Below are 21,311 nucleotides of genomic sequence, written 5' to 3' on the forward strand. Positions count from 1 at the left end.
CTCAACGTCGTGGAAACCCTACAATTTTCCCACTCCATTAGCAAGATCGTCAGAAAATCCGTTATCTGCCTACGTGGCGTCTAGCTGGACGATTTTTTAAGGGCATTTTTGGCATCACATGTCCATGGGTTTCGCTTAGAGCTTAAGTTCGAAACACCCCCACACCCCTCAGACCCTAAGCCCCAAATCGACAGAAGTTGTTGCCTAGGTTCCAATTCGAAGAAGACGAAGATGATGAAGACAATGATGTCGACGAGGTCGACAAGGTCGACGAGGTCGACAAGGTCGACGAGGTCGACAAGGTCGACGAGGTCGACAAGGTCGACGAGGTCGACAAGGTCGACGAGGTCGACAAGGTCGACGAGGTCGACAAGGTCGACGAGGTCGACAAGGTCGACGAGGTCGACAAGGTCGACGAGGTCGACAAGGTCGACGATGTCTGCAAATTGAAGATGCGAAGTGGGCTTGCCCATTTGTCACTACAACAATCAATGTCATTTGACAACGTCGTTGACTGACAACAACCCTGGGAGAAGATTTTGGGGTTGCGCCGATTATGGAGTAAGAAGACGATGTGCATTCTTTGAATGGTATGATCCACAGGTATGCAAAAGGTCGAAGATTGTGATATGTGGACTATTGAAATGATTACGTAAAGAAGAAGAGGAAAACCTAAAATTGAAAATAGAGGCACAGAGATTTCTACGAGCAAGTGTTCTGGGTTCTTGGATTTTTTTAATTGTGTTGTTGGGAATGCTAGTACTGGAATGGAGAGACGTTGGATCTTCCAAGAATGTGAAATTAGCACTTCAATTTTAGGGTCTAGAATTTAGGAGACTTGGGTGATGTTTTTTTAGGCCATTTGTGGGATATTTTGGCAAATCAAAGTGCTTTATGTGTATGAAAGGCATGTTTTGTGTAATCTCTCATGTCAATTTGTATGAAAGATGTTTATGTATGAAATGTTAGGCAATTTCCAAATGCATAAACTGTTTGCTTCAAGGCAATTTCCATTATATATTGAGTTCAAAATACATATATACTTTTCCAACATTTGCAGCTCAAAATACAAAATGAACATGATCACCTAATCTGGAATACAACCATTTCCAAGTCATGGAAAAAGTTACCAAAAGTTGACAAAATGGCCACATCACAAAACCAAAAGTTGTACTAGTTCAAAATACAATACATGGCATAAACTAAGAACTAAGCGCCTATGTTCTCTATCTCTTGGATGCTCTCAATCCAATTCCAGCAGTATGAGCTGCATTTGGCTGGGAAGCATTTAGTGCAGCCTTTTTTGCAGCAGCAGCAGCCTTTGCCTTTACATATGCAAGTTTTCTCCTTGCTCTTGCAGCTGCTTTTGCTTCTTCCTACAGAGAAAAAAAACAGTTTTAGGTTCTATTGGTGTCAAACAAGAAAACAGTTTCAGGTTATAAGGAAGAAACAACAAAACAGTTTTATGAATAGGCTAGCAATAATAATAGGCACTCACAACAGCAATTGTAAGGTCTTGGTTAGGTATTTTTCTTGGTCTTCCTTTACCCCTTAATAGGGGTTTTTCCTTTTGAGGTAGATTCCAATGGTGAGTGGTTTTGTTATGGCCAGTTGAGCCACAAATACTGCACCTCATTTGCATTCCTTGTCTTCTAAACCATTTTTTCTCAGTCTTATCTATTCTCTCTTCAACTTCTTTTATCCTCACTTTTCTAGGTCTTCCAGGTTGTCTAGTGTAGGCTGGTGGCTTTATTGCTGTCTGGTTGGTCTTCTCCCATAGTTGTGACCCATTAATTAGCATAATCAGATTGTTATAGAGGGTCATGTAACTGTCCTTGCTGTAGTATGAATGCACATAATCCTTCATAGTTGTCCCTCCTTTGTAATGAATGACATCAATTCCATGAGCACAAGGAATGCCTGACAAGTCCTACTTTCTGCAAGAACAAGTGTGGTTATCCAAGTCCACCACATATTGGTCACCTCTTCCTACATCCACTTAATATTTAGGACCACCAGACCATTGCACAGTACAATTGCATGCTTCTAATTTTTTGTCTTGGACATGGTCAAAAATGTTCTTGCATATTTGATAGGGCAACTACTCATCTTGTCCCTCCTCCACTGGATCCGTCTCATCAACAAGCACCTGATCATCTTTAGCATTGTGATAATTGGCTTGTCCCTTGCTGTCTTGATACTATTGTTGAAGATTTCACACAAGTTATTTTGCAGCATGTCACACTTAATAAATGAGACTTAGACCATTGTGTTGGTGGCTTTTCAGCAAGCCACTCCCAAGCATTGCTATCTAAGGTCTTCATTACTTTCATTTGATACTTAAAAGAAGGCACATTGGTAGCTCTAGCATAGGTCCATAACTGATCCCTCAAAACTGTACATTTATAAGTTTTGTTGAAGTTATCCCAAATGTGCCTCACACAGAATCTTGTCTCAGCATTAGGCACAATGTCTTCAAATGCACCATGTAGTCCTTTTTGCTTGTCAGATATAAAGGCCCATTCATGGGAATTAACAATGTCCACATCCTTGGCCAACAGATTAATGAACCACGTTCATGACTCCCTTGTTTCCATCTCAACCACAACATATGCTATCACCTAAGTCTTGTTATTGGGATCGATCCCAACTACTGTAAGCAACTGTCCACCATAAACCCCTTTTAAATGGCAGACATCTAACCCAATAAAAGGCATGTAGTTCATCTTAAACCCTCTCTTTAATGGTTCTAAACAAATGTACAATCTCTTAAAAACTGTTTCACCATCAATAAACTCACAGTGCATCTTTGTTGTAGAGCCAGGGTTTTTGTCTTCTAGCTCATGGCAATAATCCCAGAGCATGGCATATTGCTCAGCAACTGTTCCTTCAATGATTCGAAGCGCCTCTGCCTTTGCCCTGTAAGCTTTCATCCTAGATATAGCTACTTTAAACTCAAAAGAGGCTGAGTTTACTATAGACTGTGGAGGCATCGTAGGATTTGACTGAATTCTAGGCAGGAACTTATCTCTCAACTATTTACTTGAGGCTTATGTGTTTTCAAATGCTCTGACATAATTATGAATAGGATTATAGTATTTCACCACCAAGCTTCGATCTGTAGGGTTTTTCCAAGCCACATAAATCTACCATGGACAACTCACTGCTTTACACACTGCCTTCAGCTTATACCTTTTATTACTGGTGAAAGTGACATGTTTCCCACTCAACAAGCAATATTCACGAACAACTTTTCTAAAAACCTTGCAGTCACTGAATATCATTCCAGTATCAAATACAAGGTTTTGTTTGTCTATTTCATCGTTATAGTGTTTGAATTTTCCCCCCCTGCAACTGTTTCATCATCTTCATCTGAATCAACACTTCTCAACTCATCCTCTACTGCTTGATCCCCCTCTTCTAATATGGTGTCTTGAAGATCTGTTTAGTTAAAATCCCTAGTCTGAAAAGGCAGCTCCCTATTTTGACCAATCAGTGAAGGTTGGTTTTCATTTTGACCAGTGTGTGAAGGGTGGTCTTCATTTTGAGCAGTCTGTGAAGGGTGGTCCTCACTTTGACCAGTCTGTGAAGGTTGGTCCCCACCTACCAAGTTGTCAGAATTACGGACTCCACCTTCACCCTCATTAACAACACCACTTTCACCCTAATTTCTCTCTTCATCTTCAAGAGGCCGAACAATATCTTCAATTGGGGCATGGTCTCTAATCCACAGTTGCAAAAAATTGTTTTCCTCAGTGATCTCGTCAATGTTATCCCCCCCATACTCACTGTCAACAAAACTAGATGCATCGGATAAGGATGCATCACTATTTTCCCTTTCTATTGCACTTGTCATTGCCACACCTTTATCTTTTGAAGACCTTGTAGCTTTTCCCCTTTTTGGTGCCTCAGGTTCAGCCATTGCTTTACCCTTTGAAGACCTTGTAGCCATTCCCCTCTTTAGTGCCTGAGGTGCAACCATTGCTTTACCTTTTAAAGACCTTGTAGCCTTTCCCTTCTTTGGTGCCTTAGCCACTGTTTTACCCTTTCCCTTCTTTGGTGCCTCAGGTTATGAAAAATCCCCAACATCATTCATTGCTTCTTGCTTCACTATCTTCACCTTATGTGGCTCATGATATTTAGTTGGCTGCTCAACATTTCTATTTCTTTTATAAGGAACAATAGGACTATAGTCAACATATCCTAGATCCTCAATCACCACTGACCTTCGGTTTTGTACCCCGGAACCTTCCACCCTTTGCAGCTCGATCTGTTTGTGTTTGTTTAAAAAGGTATAAGGGTCATCAGCCAACTGTGTCAAATAAATATCTATCTCCCTTACTCTTGACACACATTCACACATTTTCATAACATCTTCATCAGAGAGAAGTTTTTCTACAGAAGAAGAGTTGGTAAGCTCATAGTGATATAACATTATACCATCATAGCCTAACTCCTTAACCATCAGACCAATTTCAAACATAGACATTTGGTCCTTATCGCAAAAATCAATGAAGTCCACCATCCCATTTACATTTAGGTTGTCACATATAGAACCCCCATGGTTCATTCGAATAGTAAACTTATCATCTTCACCTACAAAGCCACATAATAGTCAAACCTATCAATAAACAATTGATGAATACATAAATAGTGAATAAACAGGACATAAACAAATGCAGAGGTTTTGGACCACTGAGTATTGTCTGAAATCCAAAGCAGTTTGGTCTAACAAAAAAAGTTTTTTTTTTTTTAATAATGCTTTTCCAACAACACACCGACAGAAATGGACCATGGACCACAAATATCACTCTCAAGCACACTTCAAAGCAAATCAAAGGTTCAGAAAAAACAAAACCGGAAGCCTTTTACGACGAAACCAAAAAGCTAGAAGGAATAAAACCCTAAGCAACTTACAGTAATAAGGAGCACAACAGCCAGGAGGACGAAAACCCCAAGACATCTCGACTTACAGCAACCCAGCCTTCTCTGTGCTTTCGATCGATGCAAAATGAGGATTAGGTTTCAATTTGGGGAATAAGTTTCGATTTGGGGGGGAAGTCGATTTGGGTGGGGGGACTCTGGACGAGTATCTGGAAATCGATTTGGGGGTTTTTTTTTTTTTTTTGAATTAAAGAGCGCCATGTGTTGTTTGGGCGCGAAACCCATGAACATGAGATGCTGAAAATGCCCTTAAAAAATCGTCCAGCTAGACACCACGTAGGCAGATAATGGATTTTCTTACGTCTCGCTAAAGGAGAGGTCAAATTGTAGGGTTTCTACGACGTTGAGTATGTATTGGTAAATGTCCTCAAAATCGAGTATGAACTCATAAATGGCCTTATAAGTTGGGGGGGTTTACTGTAGTTTGTCCTAAAAACAATTTCAAATAGATTTCAATTTTTAGTTTTGTTTATTCCTCCCTCCCATCCTTCCTTCTCAATCCCACATTCACTCACATTCTCACTTCTAGTCTCTCTCTTTTTCCTATATACTCTAGTGCAAAAAATAAAAAATAAAAACTAAAAATGAAATGATTATCAAAACTTGCTCTTAACTTTTTAGAAATATGGATTAAAGTTGTGTATTAGGATATAGATGGGATTTATCATCTATAAAAGGCTATGTCCTTGATCTCTCATAAAGTTGCTCATACAGTTATCTTCATGACTTCATTAGGTTTTAGCTAGTGATGATTTTGTATATGAAAATCAAACGACACCACTCAAGTTTAGTTTCGTGTAGTCATATGCTATTTGATTATGCTATTTGATTAACAAGAATGATACAAGTCTTTTTGTCACACAGTTTCGTATACGTAGTGCTGATTAAGACTGTTTTGGACTCATGAAAAATTATTTGATATACATATATATATATATATATACTCATGAAAAATAAAAAAGAGCATGTGGGAATTGAAACCCTAAAGTTGGGTGCACACTGCACTTGTCTCTATCAAATAATTGAAACCGTAGCGTGCATGGAAAGTGAAAAATAGAAAAATAAGCTGCACCCTAACACATGCAACTGTGGCTTGTACGTTTTGTCAACAGTTTCATACGCAAAAACAATAAGCTTTCACTCAACCTGTCATTATATGCACACTCAGTTTTTTTTTTCTTTCTCTCTTTGTCAAAATTGTCCTTTTCATTTTTTCCACTTAATTATTATCACGAGAACCAATCATTCAAATTAAACTTGTTTTTACTTTTATTTTACTGAAATATCAATTCATCCAACCAAATACTAACAACTAAACAACAACAACAATAAAAATAAGAGAATTGTAGCTCAAGTGATAAAAAATAGTTAATTTTAAATTCGAGGTCTTTTACTTATTTTTTCTTTGTCATACAAGCGATATTGAGTATGAGGGAATCAAACCTAGAATCTCAAATATAAGGAAATCAAACCTAAGACCTCGAGATCCTGCACTATTTTAGGTTTTTTTTTTTAATTATACACGAGATTTAGAAATAGGTTGATATATAATCAACTAACCTTTTATAACATGAATAAAGGAATGTTTAAGCGTACTTTTGGAAGGGCTAAATGCGTTTTTTGGCAACTAAGAGTGCTTAAGATTGTAAGAACAGTTTAGAAATGCTTATAGAAAGCACTTGCTATGTGCTTCTTCAGGAAGTACTTAGATTTAAAAAAAAATGAAAATTCAAGATTTTTATAATGAAAGTGCTTTTGTTAGAAGTGCTTATGAACAAAAGTATAGTCCTAAATGAGCCTTAAGTCAATGGCAATATGATCCAAATTAGTTTTCATAAAAAAATATTCAAGAGTTGGCTGCTAGCTGCCAATCAACCCAGCTACACGCGAGAAAATAAACATGAAAAAAACGAAAACAGCAATAAAATATTGACCATGAAGAAGAGCACTTATTTTGACTTTTGACCTTTCAGAAGCTTTTATTGTCACCGCCAGCCCCAATGTGTAGTCCACAGATTGTAACAGTCTCACAGCTTCTACTGACCGTCGGAGTTATCGGACGAAGTAAAAGACACACAGTCCTTCAATCTCGGAGCAGACTCGGCCTCCAGCACGTGTTTAGAGAGTGACCTGACCGACTCCGACCGTGTCTAGATGAAGGCTAACCTAATAGCCGTCATCCCCGAACACGTGTAAGGTCCAATGCGCTGACCATGTGGCGGTGTTTGCTGCGTGTGACAGTGCCACGTGCCGTGCGGGTTCACACTCACCACGGGACTGAACTGAATCTGACAGAAAAATACATCAAAGATTGGAAATACGTATTTGGTGGTGACGTGGGTCTTATCGTGGACTATAATACTCTTGCGCTTCCGTAGGGAGGTTGAGAGTTATCTCTCACTCCCCCATTGAATTGTCAATAGTGCCCTTGTGATTTTTGTCTGGATTTGAGTTTAGGTGAATTATTTACAAACAACATGTTTAGGTTTTGGGCATGTTTTTGATCAAACATACCTAAAATTGCACCTAATAAGCAATGATATGATCATTCATAAGTGCTTATAATCATCTTGTGCGTCTTATCACATGTTCTTGCTGGCGATCATTTTGTTTTCGTACAATTAGTGGAATCCAACGTAATTTAGCTTTACACAAAAAGTTTGATTGCATTTGGGGGGCACCATATAGGCACACCATTGGGAGATTGATGATTTGATTCTGTAGTTAGTCTTAAACAATGCCACATCAACTTCGTATATTCTGTTACCCATTTCAACTTCAACTAATATAAAATTAATCAAGTGGATAATCACAAGATATAAAATAATAGATGGAGAAACAGTTCTACAAACTTCCCCTTCAAGATTAATTATTATATTCATTACTTAATGCATGCTTATTATTCCCCTGACCAAACCAAAGGTGAATTACCCAAATTGCTTCTTTGCTGTTTTTGGATTAGGATAATGGGAATGAAATTTGTATTTTAATCACAAACAAAAAATCATTCTATATTAACTCAAATAATTCCGATATCAGAACTTATTCGCGATTTGTAGCGATTGCGCCTATCTGGAATTTACTTTAGAATTTTATTTGCAAAGATCTTTTGATTTGAGGTGTGTTACGAAATTTTCTTTACTATCCAAAAGAATATTCTATATTTCTAATTTTGGTTAGTTTTCATTTGGTTTTCCTAATTAAGGACAGAAACACAGCCAGGTACATATTTACCACATCAACCCTTATTTGCTTTTGATGTGACCAATGAGAAAATCTATAATTAGATTAAAACCCTAAATTCCAGGTCATTAAGGATAATCAGATCATCCTTGTTGTCCATGTCCCAAATACGGTAATTAGTTATATATGGAATAAAACTGAGAGGACAGTTTTGTAATTTCACCTTCGATTTCCCTGGTCGATAAGCGATAACTCAAAACAGAGAGAGAGAGAGAGAGAGATAGAAGAGAGAGATTCTCACCAAAAAAATCAAAGACGAAGAAAGAAGCTTCTCCTTCTTCACCTTCTCTTCTCTCTCTTTCGCTCTCGCTCGCTCTGCGTTTTATGCCGTCTTTGACTCACTTTCCTCGAAATTTAGGTGTAGGGTTTTTCCTCTTGAGCTCGACTTCTATAAATTTTTACATACTGTAGCTCAATTTCGTTCCATTATACTTTTCATTTTTGACAATCTTTCATTGTTTTAGATATAGAATAATTATTTTTTATTGGGGTCTCAATAAACTTTACCCCATTGGGTACCTCAAAAATTAACTTAATGGGTCTCTGAGAAACCCAATCGGGTGCCTGAAGCTGTTTGGTTTCTGGGAAAGTAAGTGGCTTTTGCGAAGAAAATTAGTGGGTCTCAGGTGGAATTCAATTTGGAGTGAAAGCTTTTCTGGGTTGTCTCGATTTGTGCTGTGCTCGTTTGGGGTTGTGATCTGAGGCTCAAAATCGTCGCAAACAAAAGCCATGACGGTGCCAACAATAGCCCTGTACGCAAGCCCGCCGAGCAGTGTGTGCTCGACGACCCACCCGTGCCAGATCAATGCGCATACCTCATACGATTTCGAATTGAGCTCTCGATCTGGGTCGTCGACGGCTTCGACGGCCTCCACGTCGCAAAAGCCGGTGACTGGTGGGCTCTCGTGCCTGTTCTCATCGCCGACGGTGAAGCACGCGTCGTCCTCGTCGAGCTATTCGGGTGGAGGAGAGGAATTGGGCTCTCTATGGCACGACAGGGGCGAAGAATTGAAGGAATTGAGTAGCTCGTTTCGATATTCTCCGAGCAAGTTCAATGGGGCTTCGTTGAATCGGGACCAGAGCCCCATTTCGGTGTTTCAGGGCCCAGTTTCATCTTCCAGTAGTGGGGTTTCGAGCTCGGCGAGAAGCCCACCAATGAGAATTACACGGGAGAGGTCTAACAATGGAGATATTAGTTTGAATTCAATCCGGTGTGGCAGTAATGGGTTGTTTAATGGGTTCGTGAGAGGTGCTTTGGGCTCTTCGTGCATAGATTACGATTCGCCGAGTTTTGAGGCTCGTACTGATGCTTTGGGTGTGGGTTCGTCAGCTGTGGTTCTTGATGATTTGACTTTCAATATGGAAGATGGGTTCTTGGAGGGCATTTCTGAGCCTTATGCCAAAGAATTGCTTCTGGGTGCGCAACTGCGCCACAAGATATTCTATGAAGATTTTATTATCAAGGCTTTTTGCGAGGCCGAGAAAGCTCATAGAGGGCAGGTAATTTTTGGGTCTGAATTTTATGCAGATTTTTGCGTTTGGGATTTTCGTGAATTGGGTTGAGAAGTTTCGTGTTGTATTTTGTTGTTTTATTGTAGATGCGGGCAAGTGGCGATCCGTATTTGCAGCATTGTGTGGAGACTGCGGTGTTGCTCGCATTAATTGGTGCTAATTCGACAGTTGTTGCTGCAGGGCTTTTGCATGACACGCTTGATGATTCTTTTTTGTGTTATGACAATCTATTTGGGAAGTTTGGAGCAGGGGTTGCTGATTTAGTGGAAGGGGTAAGAGTTTAAGGATTCTCATAACTCTATTGTCTTACTGAATTTGAGTAATTAAGGACGTGTTAATTTTTTGTGTGCATGCTAAGTAGTTATTGATTGTTTCTTACGTTGAACAAGTTAAGTGTTACATGGTATTTGAAATCGACCAGCTCTTGTTTTATGGATTGCTCTTTCATAAATTGGACCTTTTACAGATGGTCTTGTAGGTGCGCCACTTAATAGAAATTTAACTGTGATCCACTTATAGAAGTACTTTTACAAGGCATTTGTTCATGCTATCAATTTATTCCATAAATGGGCTCATGTTATTGCAGTTTACATGATTGTCTTGCATAAACGGTGCAACTCTGTGAAGTTAAAAATCATGTTACGTGGTGTTCCAATTGTAACTTGATAGAAAAAAGTAGCTATTCAGACTTACATAATGATACTCTATCCATAAAGTTATGATAGGACATTTAATTTTGCAGTATTCTGACTGAAAGTATGATTGATGCATTTATTATTTTTTTCCTTTCTGTGGGTCTGGATGTGTGGAAGAACGCACATTTCTTCCCTTGATCTATTATTTGCTGTGTTACACAAAAGTGAAACGTAGTGTAGGATCCTATTTTAAAGTGGTTTGTTATTGTGTTTGTTTTTATGGAGTAGTGATGCTTTGTTTGCAGTCCCAGATTTGCCCTCTTTTTAATATGGAACTATCCTAACATAAGCTATTAAGCTTCTGCTTACGTTATCTAATAATCATCAGCATTTGGGTTGATAAAATTATGAATTTTGTTATTTGTTAATTCTTTTTTCAAGGTTGTCACATTGGTTCTGGAAAAAAAAGATCCAGAAGTATTGATATGCTGAACTATGCTGTGTTAAATAAATTATATATACATATAATATATGAATATAAGATTGACGTTTGCTAGTTTCTAATTAAGTTCTTTATGGCATTTACTTAGGTGTCTAAGCTAAGTCATCTTAGCAAGCTTGCCCGGGATAATAATACAGCGAGCAAAACAGTTGAGGCAGATCGCCTGCATACCATGTTCCTTGCCATGGCAGATGCCAGAGCTGTCCTCATTAAATTGGCGGATCGATTACATAATATGGTGACACTGGATGCATTACCCTTGGCTAAGCAACAGAGGTTTGCGAAGGAGACTTTGGAGATTTTTGTACCCTTGGCCAACCGGTTAGGAATCTCTAGCTGGAAGTTGCAGCTGGAAAATTTATGTTTTAAGCATCTCAACCCAGACCAGCACAAAGAACTGTCCTCTAAGCTTCTAGATTCGTTTGATGATGCAATGATTACTTCTGCAACAGAGAGATTAGAGCGAACTCTCAAGGATAAAGCCATTTCCTACCATGTACTTTGTGGGCGGCATAAGAGCTTGTATAGCATCTACTGCAAAATGTTAAAGTATGTTCTCTTTCTCTCTCTATTGCAGCATAAAAGTTAATCATAAGTTTAGTGATGAACATAGTTTCGGATTTTAATGCATCACAATATAGGTGCATGGTTTGACATCCATATGCTTTAGCACATTATTTTCTATGCTTGAACAGAAATTAACTATGTGATGGCTTACTTTGTGCAGAAAGAAGCTAAACATGGATGAAATTCATGATATTCATGGGCTACGTTTGATTGTTGATAATGAGGAAGATTGCTACGAAGCACTGAAAGTTGTTCATCAGCTGTGGTCTGAGGTGCCAGGAAAGTTCAAGGACTACATAACTCAACCCAAGTTTAATGGGTATGCCATACATCAAAAAGTTCTAGCGTGCGTTTATTTTTGTTACGCTATTCTCCTCCTAATATTCAGTTAAAAATATAGGTATCAGTCACTGCACACTGTGGTGATGGGTGAAGGCATGATTCCGCTGGAAGTGCAAATTCGAACAAAGGAGATGCATTTACAAGCTGAGTTTGGATTTGCAGCTCACTGGAGATACAAGGAAGGTGACTGTAAGCACCCCTCATTTGTGCTTCAGATGGTCGAGTGGGCCAGATGGGTGGTCACTTGGCAGTGTGAGGCAATGAGCAGAGACCGGTCATCCATTGGGTATGCTGATTCAAGCAAGCCACCCTGCACGTTTCCTTCACATTCTGATGACTGCCCATATTCCTACAAACCCCACTGTGGTCAAGAAGGGCCGGTGTTTGTCATCATGATAGAGAATGATAAGGTTTGTTTTAGAAAACCTTTTGTATATGTTTATATTTTCATATATTTTGACTTGCTTAATTGGTTTCTAGTTGGTTTCAAGCTTTATCTAAACTCAATGAAAGTATGTGTATCAGGTGGGTCATTGTGGGACTTAAAGTCCCACTAAGTCAATGGCCTTGAAGTTTTTCTATGGTTTAGTAGTCTTGAACTGATGTTCTGTAATTCTTTTGGTTTCGCAATGCATTCATTTACCATGCATGTTGTCTCAAGTGCTGATAGCTATATGACATATTGTTTAATGTCCATATAGCAGGCAAAGAAGAGACTTAAGAGGCAAAAGTAATAGGGGGTTTCACTAAAACACCAAATCCTAGGCATGTATTTATAAAAAAACCCACACACTATTTAAACATAGAAACACACCCAAAATCCATCATTACACACACTCAAAACCCATTTATAAACACACCCAAAAAATATACAATTGTTGATTTTGGGGTTGATTTTGGGTGTGTTTCTATGTTTAAATAGTGTGTGGGTTTTTTTATAAATACATGCCTAGGATTGGGTTTATTTATAATAATCTAAAAGTAATATGGTGTGTTTTAATTGCTTGCATTTTATAATGCATTTTGTGTAGGGAGTTTGTTTTTTAAATTTGAATATATATATATATATATATATATATATATATATATATATATATATATATTTATTTATTTATTTATTTTCACTTTAAAGTACTTGGCTTACACTCAAATAAGTGTATGGAAAACACAAGTATTTTTCGATAAATGTATAACAAGTGCTTATTAACCATGCATCTGACTCTGTTTGTTCTAATTATGCAGATGTCTGTTCAAGAGTTTCCTACAAACTCTACAATCATGGATCTGCTGGAAAGAACTGGGCGAGGGAGCCTGAGATGGACACCATACGGGTTCCCGCTGAAGGAAGAACTGAGGCCTAGGCTGAACCATGCGGCAGTGAGTGATCCTACATGCAAGCTGCAGATGGGGGATGTGGTGGAGCTGACTCCAGCAATTCCTGATAAGTCTTTGACAGAGTACAGGGAAGAGATTCAGCGCATGTACGACCGGGGCATGAGTGTATCAAGTACAGGGCCTGCTTCTAGTAGTATGGTGGGTTGGAGAAGTTGACCCCTGCTCGATTGTCTCTCATTTATGGTGTATCTAGTGACACTTAGTCATTCTTGTATATAAATCAAAAAAGCATTTGTAAAGAACAGCTACATGGTTCTGTTATTTGATGACTAACCGAATTCAACAAGGTGTTAAAACGGTTTATCTTGGAAGTTCACATATTGAATGCAATATTATGCTTCATGATACTCCTTTCCAATCATATTGGTTCCATTATGCTTAATGCATGCTTCTAATAAGTTGCTGTATTTTGTCGGATGACTGAAACTGATGGAGAAAATGTACAAAATCTTTCATGACGTTGATCATTTATAAGCTTTCCTGAGCCTGAATTGTAGAAAGAGGGGAAAAAAAAAGCCTCATGCTCTCTTCACATAATCAATTAATCATTCAAAACACTACGAATGACCATATGGCGTAAAGCATTCAAATAATTGTGAAAGAACAAGACTACAGAAGTAAACAACATAATATTTAAACTGAACATTCTTTTACAAGTACACAGATCCAATACGACTCAGAATCCCTAGTAAGTGAACAACTGTCTCATCTCACATCTCTGGACTATAATCCCATAGGATGATTGATGTACCATGTAATCTCTCATTTGGTGCGTTTAGCAAGGGGAAAGGATACCCTTTGGGGAGTACCCTGAGGCAGATCAGAGGGCTTCTGTTCCTGGGGCGGGGGCGGATTGGGTTCAGCAGGTTCTTCATCTTCCTCCATTTCTTCCACTGCTTGAGCAGATTGTTTCTTTGGGATTGCCAGTTGATAGTTTGGGCTGATCAATGTGTCCTGTTCAGGCGGCAATGCCACACCAGGCCCAGCAATTGATTTTGGTAATGGGATTTTGTTCCTGTTTCTAGCCAACTCCAGTAGCACCTGATGATGGGTTTGCTTAACAATGTCAAAATTTGTACCATAATGGCCGAATAACACGCATAAGCTGATTGATTTCATAACGAAAAGGGTACATTTTTTTTATGCATAGCGTTATACAATTTTGTTATATGAACTCAAATTTAGCTGAAGAAATGGAAGGGAGTGAAATATATTACCTCTCTTGGAGGGGGCTGTGAGAAGCTGAAATTAACCTTGGACTGAATAGCAAGCTTGACATCGTCACAATCAATTGCGGGCTTACCAGCATGTTCTGAGTAGACCTGTGCATCAGTGAGCACATCAACCACGTATCGATACCACAGCTCCAAGAATTGGTGAATAACACGGGGCTCATACTCCTCCACACCCATTGATTTTAACAGCGTTTTCACAATCTTTGCATCTCTGGGCAAGTCCTCATCTTCCCCTGCCATTTTCTGGTTCTGGGTACTTCTGCTTGGCAGGGAGGCGGGGCCAGAGCAGTTGGGATGGGCTAAACCTCTAAACTACTACACTTATTTTTCTTTTAACAATCTGGACAATCAGCAAGCTACACAGCTCTGTTACTCCAAGGACAATAGAAACTGTAGCAAGAATAGCCTGGACATAGAGCAGTATCAGAAATACATATTTCGAGGAGCAAAATAACACAATTAGAACAGCAAACTAGCACAAATTTGAGGCAGTAATTGATGAATATACAAAACTTTGAGGCAAAAAGCAGTGAACAGAAAATAGAACAGTGAAAGAGGCTGCTACCACTGCAAGTTAAATATTGTAGCACCAAAAATGAAAAGGAAACACAAGCTTCATGCTCTCTTCACATAATCAATCGGTCAACCTCCGATCCAACTACTCCCTTTCGGATCTTCCGCTGGACCGAGTGAAACGTAAAGGTTAGCTCTTCCCAACAATTCACCCTGTTCTGTGCATTGTTTATCCTGTGACTTAGATTGCATTCGTTTGAAATTTCTCAAAATTGTCAATAGCTCTGAACAAGTTGTCGAGTTTTGTGATTAATATTAGGCTCTTTCTATTGAATAACTCCACGTTTCACCTGAATTTCCTCTCTTTGAAAAGTCAAACCCTACAAGAAGCTGAGAAATTGCAATTGAACCGCGATCTCTTTGAGAAGGTAATATATTTTTCATACTCTCAAAATATGTTTTGCATTTTCTATTTTTCATACTTTTCTTGCCTTTTTATTCATAAGGAGCAGATGATTTAAGACTCTACTCTTGTGTTGCTATTGGCAGAGTTTTATTTAACTTGGAGTTGGAACTCAAAGCAATAAATTAAAGAATTTGTGATTTTGACACTTTTGTTCTCATCTTAATAAACTAAAACCAATCCAAGAATTTTGCAATGCAAATGTTTGAGTTTATTGTTTTTAAGATTGAAGTTCGTGAATTATGTTTATGTTGAGTTCAGTTCTTCTCTTGAATTTTAAGTTCTTTATTGCCTTGTTTCAGCTTCTTGATGCATAAAAAAATTTGGAAAATTTTATTTTTATCCAAAGTCTATTTCCTGGAGAAGGTATACAATGTACATACATGCTACTTGGTCCTCCAATGTAATCTTGACATTTGTCTCAGTTTTCCTCTATTATTTCTACATCTTAATAAACCCCTGTTCTCTGTTTACTCATGAGTTCAGAGAAAATCCTCAATTTGGTCTACTTTCTTATTTGTGGCATCAGGGTTTTACCAGAATTGGCTTCTTCATATTTTCCTGCCCTAATTTGATTTTACTTTTATCACTGAAGCAGTGCAGGGAAAAGTTGGAGAAGTTGATGGAGGCAAGTGTTGAGAGAGAGCAGATACTTGTGGATTAATTGCAGGAAAGCATTCAAATTCTTGAAAGGCAATCCTCACTAGTGGAAGAATTGTCCCAGATTTTGAAAAGAGCAGATAATTTCTTGCATTTTGTGCTGCATAATGCACCTGTTGTTATTGGCCATTAGGTAACTGACTGATACATTGTAAATCCTATGTTTATGTTTAAAATGACCTCACTGATCACTTTTTAAAATTATTTTTGTTGATAATTTTCTGTTTTAGGATAAAGAATTGCGGTATCGGTTTATCTATAATCACTTCCCAAGTTTGCAAGAGGAGGTAATTAATTGCCACTGAAGTTCTTATTCAAGGTTTGATAGGATTGTTGTATAACTTCAATGTAATTTAAAAGGAGGTAATTATTGCCTTGATTAAGTGACACTCTGACACTAAACCACCTTAACTATATTCTGTTCTTTCTTCTTGCCAGCACATTACAGGAAGAACAAATGTTGAGATTTTGGAAGAAGGAGGTTCTGGAAAAAGGGTTACCTGCAAAGAGGGAGATTACATTTGAGACACCATTATTTGGGTCAAAAACATTTTTGATATATGTGGAGCCCGTCTTCAGCAAGGTAGGAGAGACATTTGGTATAAATTACATGGGGATGGATGTAACTGATCAGGTATTTGCATTTTGTATGTTTCAAAGTTCAATTCAAGACTTTTCTTTTGATCACTAAAGGGTATTGTGTTTCTTCTACACAAAGAACAGGCGAGGAAAAGAGAAAAGATGGCAAAGCTTAGGGAGGAAATCGCCGTCCAAAAAGCCAAGGAACTTATAGTAATTTTACGTATATTTTTATAATTTTTAAAAATTATAAATTTTGCAAGTAATGCAATAAAATAATAGAGAGCACAAGTAAGAATCTCAATGCTGCAGCATCACTTGTATGCCACCAAAATATGTTTCGTAAAAGCTTTAAAAAGATTCACTAGAGCTTCAACATTGCTTCATAATATTATTTTTATTTTTTGGCTAAGAAGTCTTCATTAGTATTTTCATCAGCTACCACAGTAAGATTTCAATCGGTTTCTAGGGTTTTTTTTTTTGTGCATGCTGTTGTTGCTATTCAATCCAGGTCTTTCAGTTGAAATGTTTTTGTTTTCGTTTTTCTGGTTCTGATTAATCTGTTTTTGGAATATTTTTTTTTGGTTAGATTGATCCATGTGGAGGCTATGTGCTGGTATGTTTGGTTTGGTGGTTGATTAAATAATTCGTCCGGTGAAGATTTTGTATTTGTTGGGCATTAATTTTTGCAAGGTATTTAGTTGATTTGTTGCAATTTGATTACATTTTTTTTCTTGATGATTATTGTTCTGAAATTTGCTCGGATATTAAGTTTTTGTTGATTCTTATGCAATTTGATGGATGCAATTCTGTAGTTGTATTGTAGTGGATGGAGTTTCGGCATTTGGTAGAACATTTGCTTCAGAAATTGTACTTTGCTATTGTTAATTTAGTCAATTGTGGTGTTGTTTTACTTTAGTGAATTTAGTCAACCAGTATGCAACTGGCGTGATTGTAAGCATTAGTAGAAATAACCTTAATTAGCAGCTTTATGTGTGTCACTTGGTTTGTCCAATTAGTATATGACATAATGTAGTTGGGTATGTCTCAACTGCAGTGATATCTTTTTGCTTAATGTAAATTTTTCCCTTACTGCTGCTTGTGTGACTTGCATAAGGTGTGAATGGATGATATTAGGAAATGGAGTTATTAATTGAAATGAATGGGAATGTGCTTGTTTCTTATGCTATTAGATTTTATGTGAGTGTGATGCTAATCAGCCATTGAAATACACATCTTTTGGTGTTAACATTTGAAGTATTGGAATATGGGAAAGTTGAAAATAGGCATATTCATGAGATGCTTGAGCAAAATTTGAAGTATTGCAAGAGCATTAAGTAGACCTCCCTTGATATGGCTTGCTATAAAATGTAACATATGGATATGATTTCCTTGTTCTAAAGGTGTCCATGTAGATTATTTGTTTCAATTCATGATTCTCTTACACCTATATAGAAACATAGGATTGGTTTGTTTTTATTTTTTCAAGAATTGTTTGTTTTTTAGGAAATGGAGAATATTGGACTGCTTCAGAAAATTTTGGTGGTTCTGTTCACTATTGCCTTCTTTAGGAAGCTTATATAAAGTACATGTGGAGCTTCTTGAGTCAGACAATTCCACATTGCCCTATTTTTTGCCATACCATATGATGATTTTTTAATGGTTCTTTTTGTTCCTAAGAGCATGTCCACCCATAAGGGCTAAGTCTAGGGCAAGGGCAAGCAAGGGCTGCCACTATTCACATGAATAGTATTAGCCTTGCCATTTGTGGTTCCACCCATGAGGGCTAAGTCTAGGGCAAGTCTATGGCAAGAAAGGAAAAAAATATTATGCAACAAAATATAAACAATTTAGAAAGTGAATAAAATTGTTATGTATTTATAAGGAAAGCATCTATAATTTTTTGGTATTTAAAAAAAAATGAAATTTTTTTGGATTATTTAAATATTTTTTTTGCCTCGCTGACGTCAGCGCTGACATCACAAAACTCGGGCTGAAGCCCAGGCGAAACCTGCCCTTGGGCTTGCCCGGGCTGGTGGGACCCATGCGAAACTGGGCTGCAGGCTGCAGCGCTGGAGGGCCAAACCTTGCCCTGGGGGGCCTTTTGCCCGGTTTGGTGGGCTGCGCTGGAGATGCTCTAATCATGTTCCCGTAATATCACTATGTACGGAATAGTTACTTTTCTTCAACCTTATTAGATTGGAATGCAGCTGTTTTTTAGTTTCATTGTTCTATGTATTGCTGTTATGGATGTTGTAGTTGTATCTGGTTCTGTATTGATGTTATGGATGTTGTTTGGTTATATTGATTATTGGTTGGTTGATTAAGTTCACCCCTTGAGGTGTTTTGATGTCTGGTTTTGTCCATCTTATTTAGTTTAACAGTTTCTTTGTGCTTTATGTGTTCCACTTTTCCCTTTTTTCTCTTGTTGGTGTTCTAGGTTAGGAAGCTCTTTGCCAATTAGTATGAGTTTCTTATGTCTTTTAGTTTTTGATTGCGGTTTTCTTGTCTCAGTTTCTATTTTGTTTTTTTGGTCTTTGTTTCTCCTTTTTGCTAATTTCTTGTTTTGACATCTCCTTTGCAGGGTTTTTTTTTTTTTTTTTTTTTTTTTAATGATAGTTGGAATTTTTTTTTTTAATGATAGTTGGACCTAGATTTTTGACTTATGGAAGATTGTTGTCATTGAGAACCATCATCAATTTGGCGTGGGACAACATTCCATTCTGTCACAGGAAGTGTGCTGTAATTATATGGAGAAAAACATGTAACTGAGGAACTATATATTTTACTCTTGTAATTTAGTCCTCATTCAATGAAATTGAGTTCAATTTACTTGAGAAATTTCAGTCTTGAATTTGTTTTTTTATATTCGCAAGTGTGTGCAATAGAATTGTGCAATAGAAAAATACGTTTTTTTTTAGAGAACAATGGAAAAATACTTTTATTTATATTATACATTGAAGAGAGAACATTGTATACATTGTGTATTTTGCCCCAGTATTGCCCCCCATAAGAGGGACTATTGGAGTTTTTTTTATTGCCACTGTATAGCCTCCTATTGCCCTGGTACTGCCATTACATAGCCTCCAATTGCCTTTGTATTGCTGCCTTGTATTGCCACTGTATTGCCCCTAATTGCCTTTGTATTGCTCCTAATTGCCTTTATAATCAAAGATAATATCATAAGGAGTTTGTAACAATTTTTGGTGTTTTTTTTTCTTCTGATTTTTAATTAATTAATTTTAAATTTTTAAACAAAAACAACAAAAGAAGGATTAAAATGGACAGTGGTGCAATCACTGGAGGACAGCCGTCAGACACACTAACCACGCCCATTCAGCTTCCGCCATGTGTTGCTCCATACCATTTAACAATAATTTTATAGGATTTAACTTACAAAATTCATAATAAATGAAATAAAAATCCAAAAAACTCACCGAAAATTGGTAGGAACTCCTTGTGACATTCTTTACGCCCCAAAACTCCAAAAATATAATTTTCACTCATAAAAATTGAAAATTATAACAAAAACTCAACTTTATTTCAAAACAAACCAAAACACTAAATTATGTTTTACAACATTACGCTCTTCATCTTTGATTTAACACTTAACATTAACTCAAATACGTAGAATCACGTACACCTTTATAATCGAAGATAATGTTATAAAGAGTTTGTAGCAATTTTCGGTGCATTTTTCTGATTTTTAATGAATTTTTATATATGAATTTTTACACATAAACTTGATAAAAGTATCACAACTGCCATGTGGCGCATTGACAGGAGGACAGCCATCAGACACACTGACTGCGCGCCATTCAGCTTCCGCCATGTGTTGTCACATACGATTTAATATTATTTTTCTAGGATTTAACTTATAAAATTGATAATAAATTAAATAATCCATCGAAAATTAGTACGAACTCTTTGTGACATTCTCTACGCCCTCAAACTCCAAAAATATAATTTTGACTTATAAAATTTGAAAATGATAACAAAAACTCAACTTTGTTTCAAAACAAACCAAAACACTAAATTATGTTCTATAACATAACACTCATGTTCTTTGATTTAATGCTTACCATGAACTCAAATATGTGGAATCACGATTTTAGACCTTTATAATAGAAGTTAATGTTATAAGGAGTTTGTAGCAATTTTCGGTGTATTTTCTGATTTTTTATTAATTTTTTATGAATTTTTACACATAAACTTGATAAAAGTATCAAAAACTGCCATGTCGCACAATGACAGGAGGACAGCGATCAGACACACTGATTGCGCGTCATTCAGCTTCCGCCATGTGTTGCCCCATACGATTTAATATTATTTTTCTTTGACATAACGCTAAATTATGTTCTATAACATAACACTTATGTTCTTTGATTTAATGCTTACCATGAACTCAAATATATGGAATCACAATTTTAGACCTTTATAATCGAAGATAATGTTATAAGGAGCTTGTAGCAATTTTTGGTGTATTTTCCGATTTTTAATTAATTTTTTATGAATTTTTACACATAAACTTGATAAAAGTATCAAAAACGGCCACGTGACGCAATGACAAGAGGACAGCGATCAGACACATTGATTGCGTTCCATTCAGCTTCCGCCATGTATCACCCCATACGATTTAATATTATTTTTCTAGGATTTAACTTATAAAATTGATAATAAATTAAATACAAATCCAAAAAATACATCGAAAATTGGTATGA

At 37.2% G+C, this 21,311-nt stretch overlaps 2 protein-coding genes across 2 annotated transcripts; one reads left to right on the forward strand and one right to left on the reverse strand.

The window, feature by feature from the left end:
* The first annotated feature begins 8,418 nt into the window (after positions 1-8,418).
* LOC110768881 (putative GTP diphosphokinase RSH2, chloroplastic) lies at positions 8,419-13,485 on the forward strand. Its single transcript, XM_021972752.2, has 6 exons — positions 8,419-9,687; positions 9,786-9,971; positions 10,925-11,385; positions 11,564-11,722; positions 11,804-12,155; positions 12,988-13,485. The coding sequence occupies exons 1-6, from the start codon at positions 8,917-8,919 to the stop codon at positions 13,294-13,296; spliced, it is 2,238 nt and encodes a 745-aa protein (XP_021828444.1). The 5' UTR covers positions 8,419-8,916; the 3' UTR covers positions 13,297-13,485.
* Positions 12,810-15,142, reverse strand: LOC110768902 (transcription initiation factor TFIID subunit 9-like). The gene is made up of 3 exons (XM_021972772.2): positions 14,941-15,142; positions 14,358-14,781; positions 12,810-14,181 (listed from the first exon to the last, which is right to left on the reverse strand). The coding sequence occupies exons 2-3, from the start codon at positions 14,613-14,615 to the stop codon at positions 13,903-13,905; spliced, it is 537 nt and encodes a 178-aa protein (XP_021828464.1). The 5' UTR covers positions 14,616-14,781; positions 14,941-15,142; the 3' UTR covers positions 12,810-13,902.
* Positions 15,143-21,311: the final 6,169 nt, after the last annotated feature.

This window comes from Prunus avium, chromosome 3 (genome assembly GCF_965620075.1).
Source record: "Prunus avium chromosome 3, drPruAviu1.hap1.1, whole genome shotgun sequence".
Taxonomy (NCBI): domain Eukaryota; kingdom Viridiplantae; phylum Streptophyta; class Magnoliopsida; order Rosales; family Rosaceae; genus Prunus; species Prunus avium.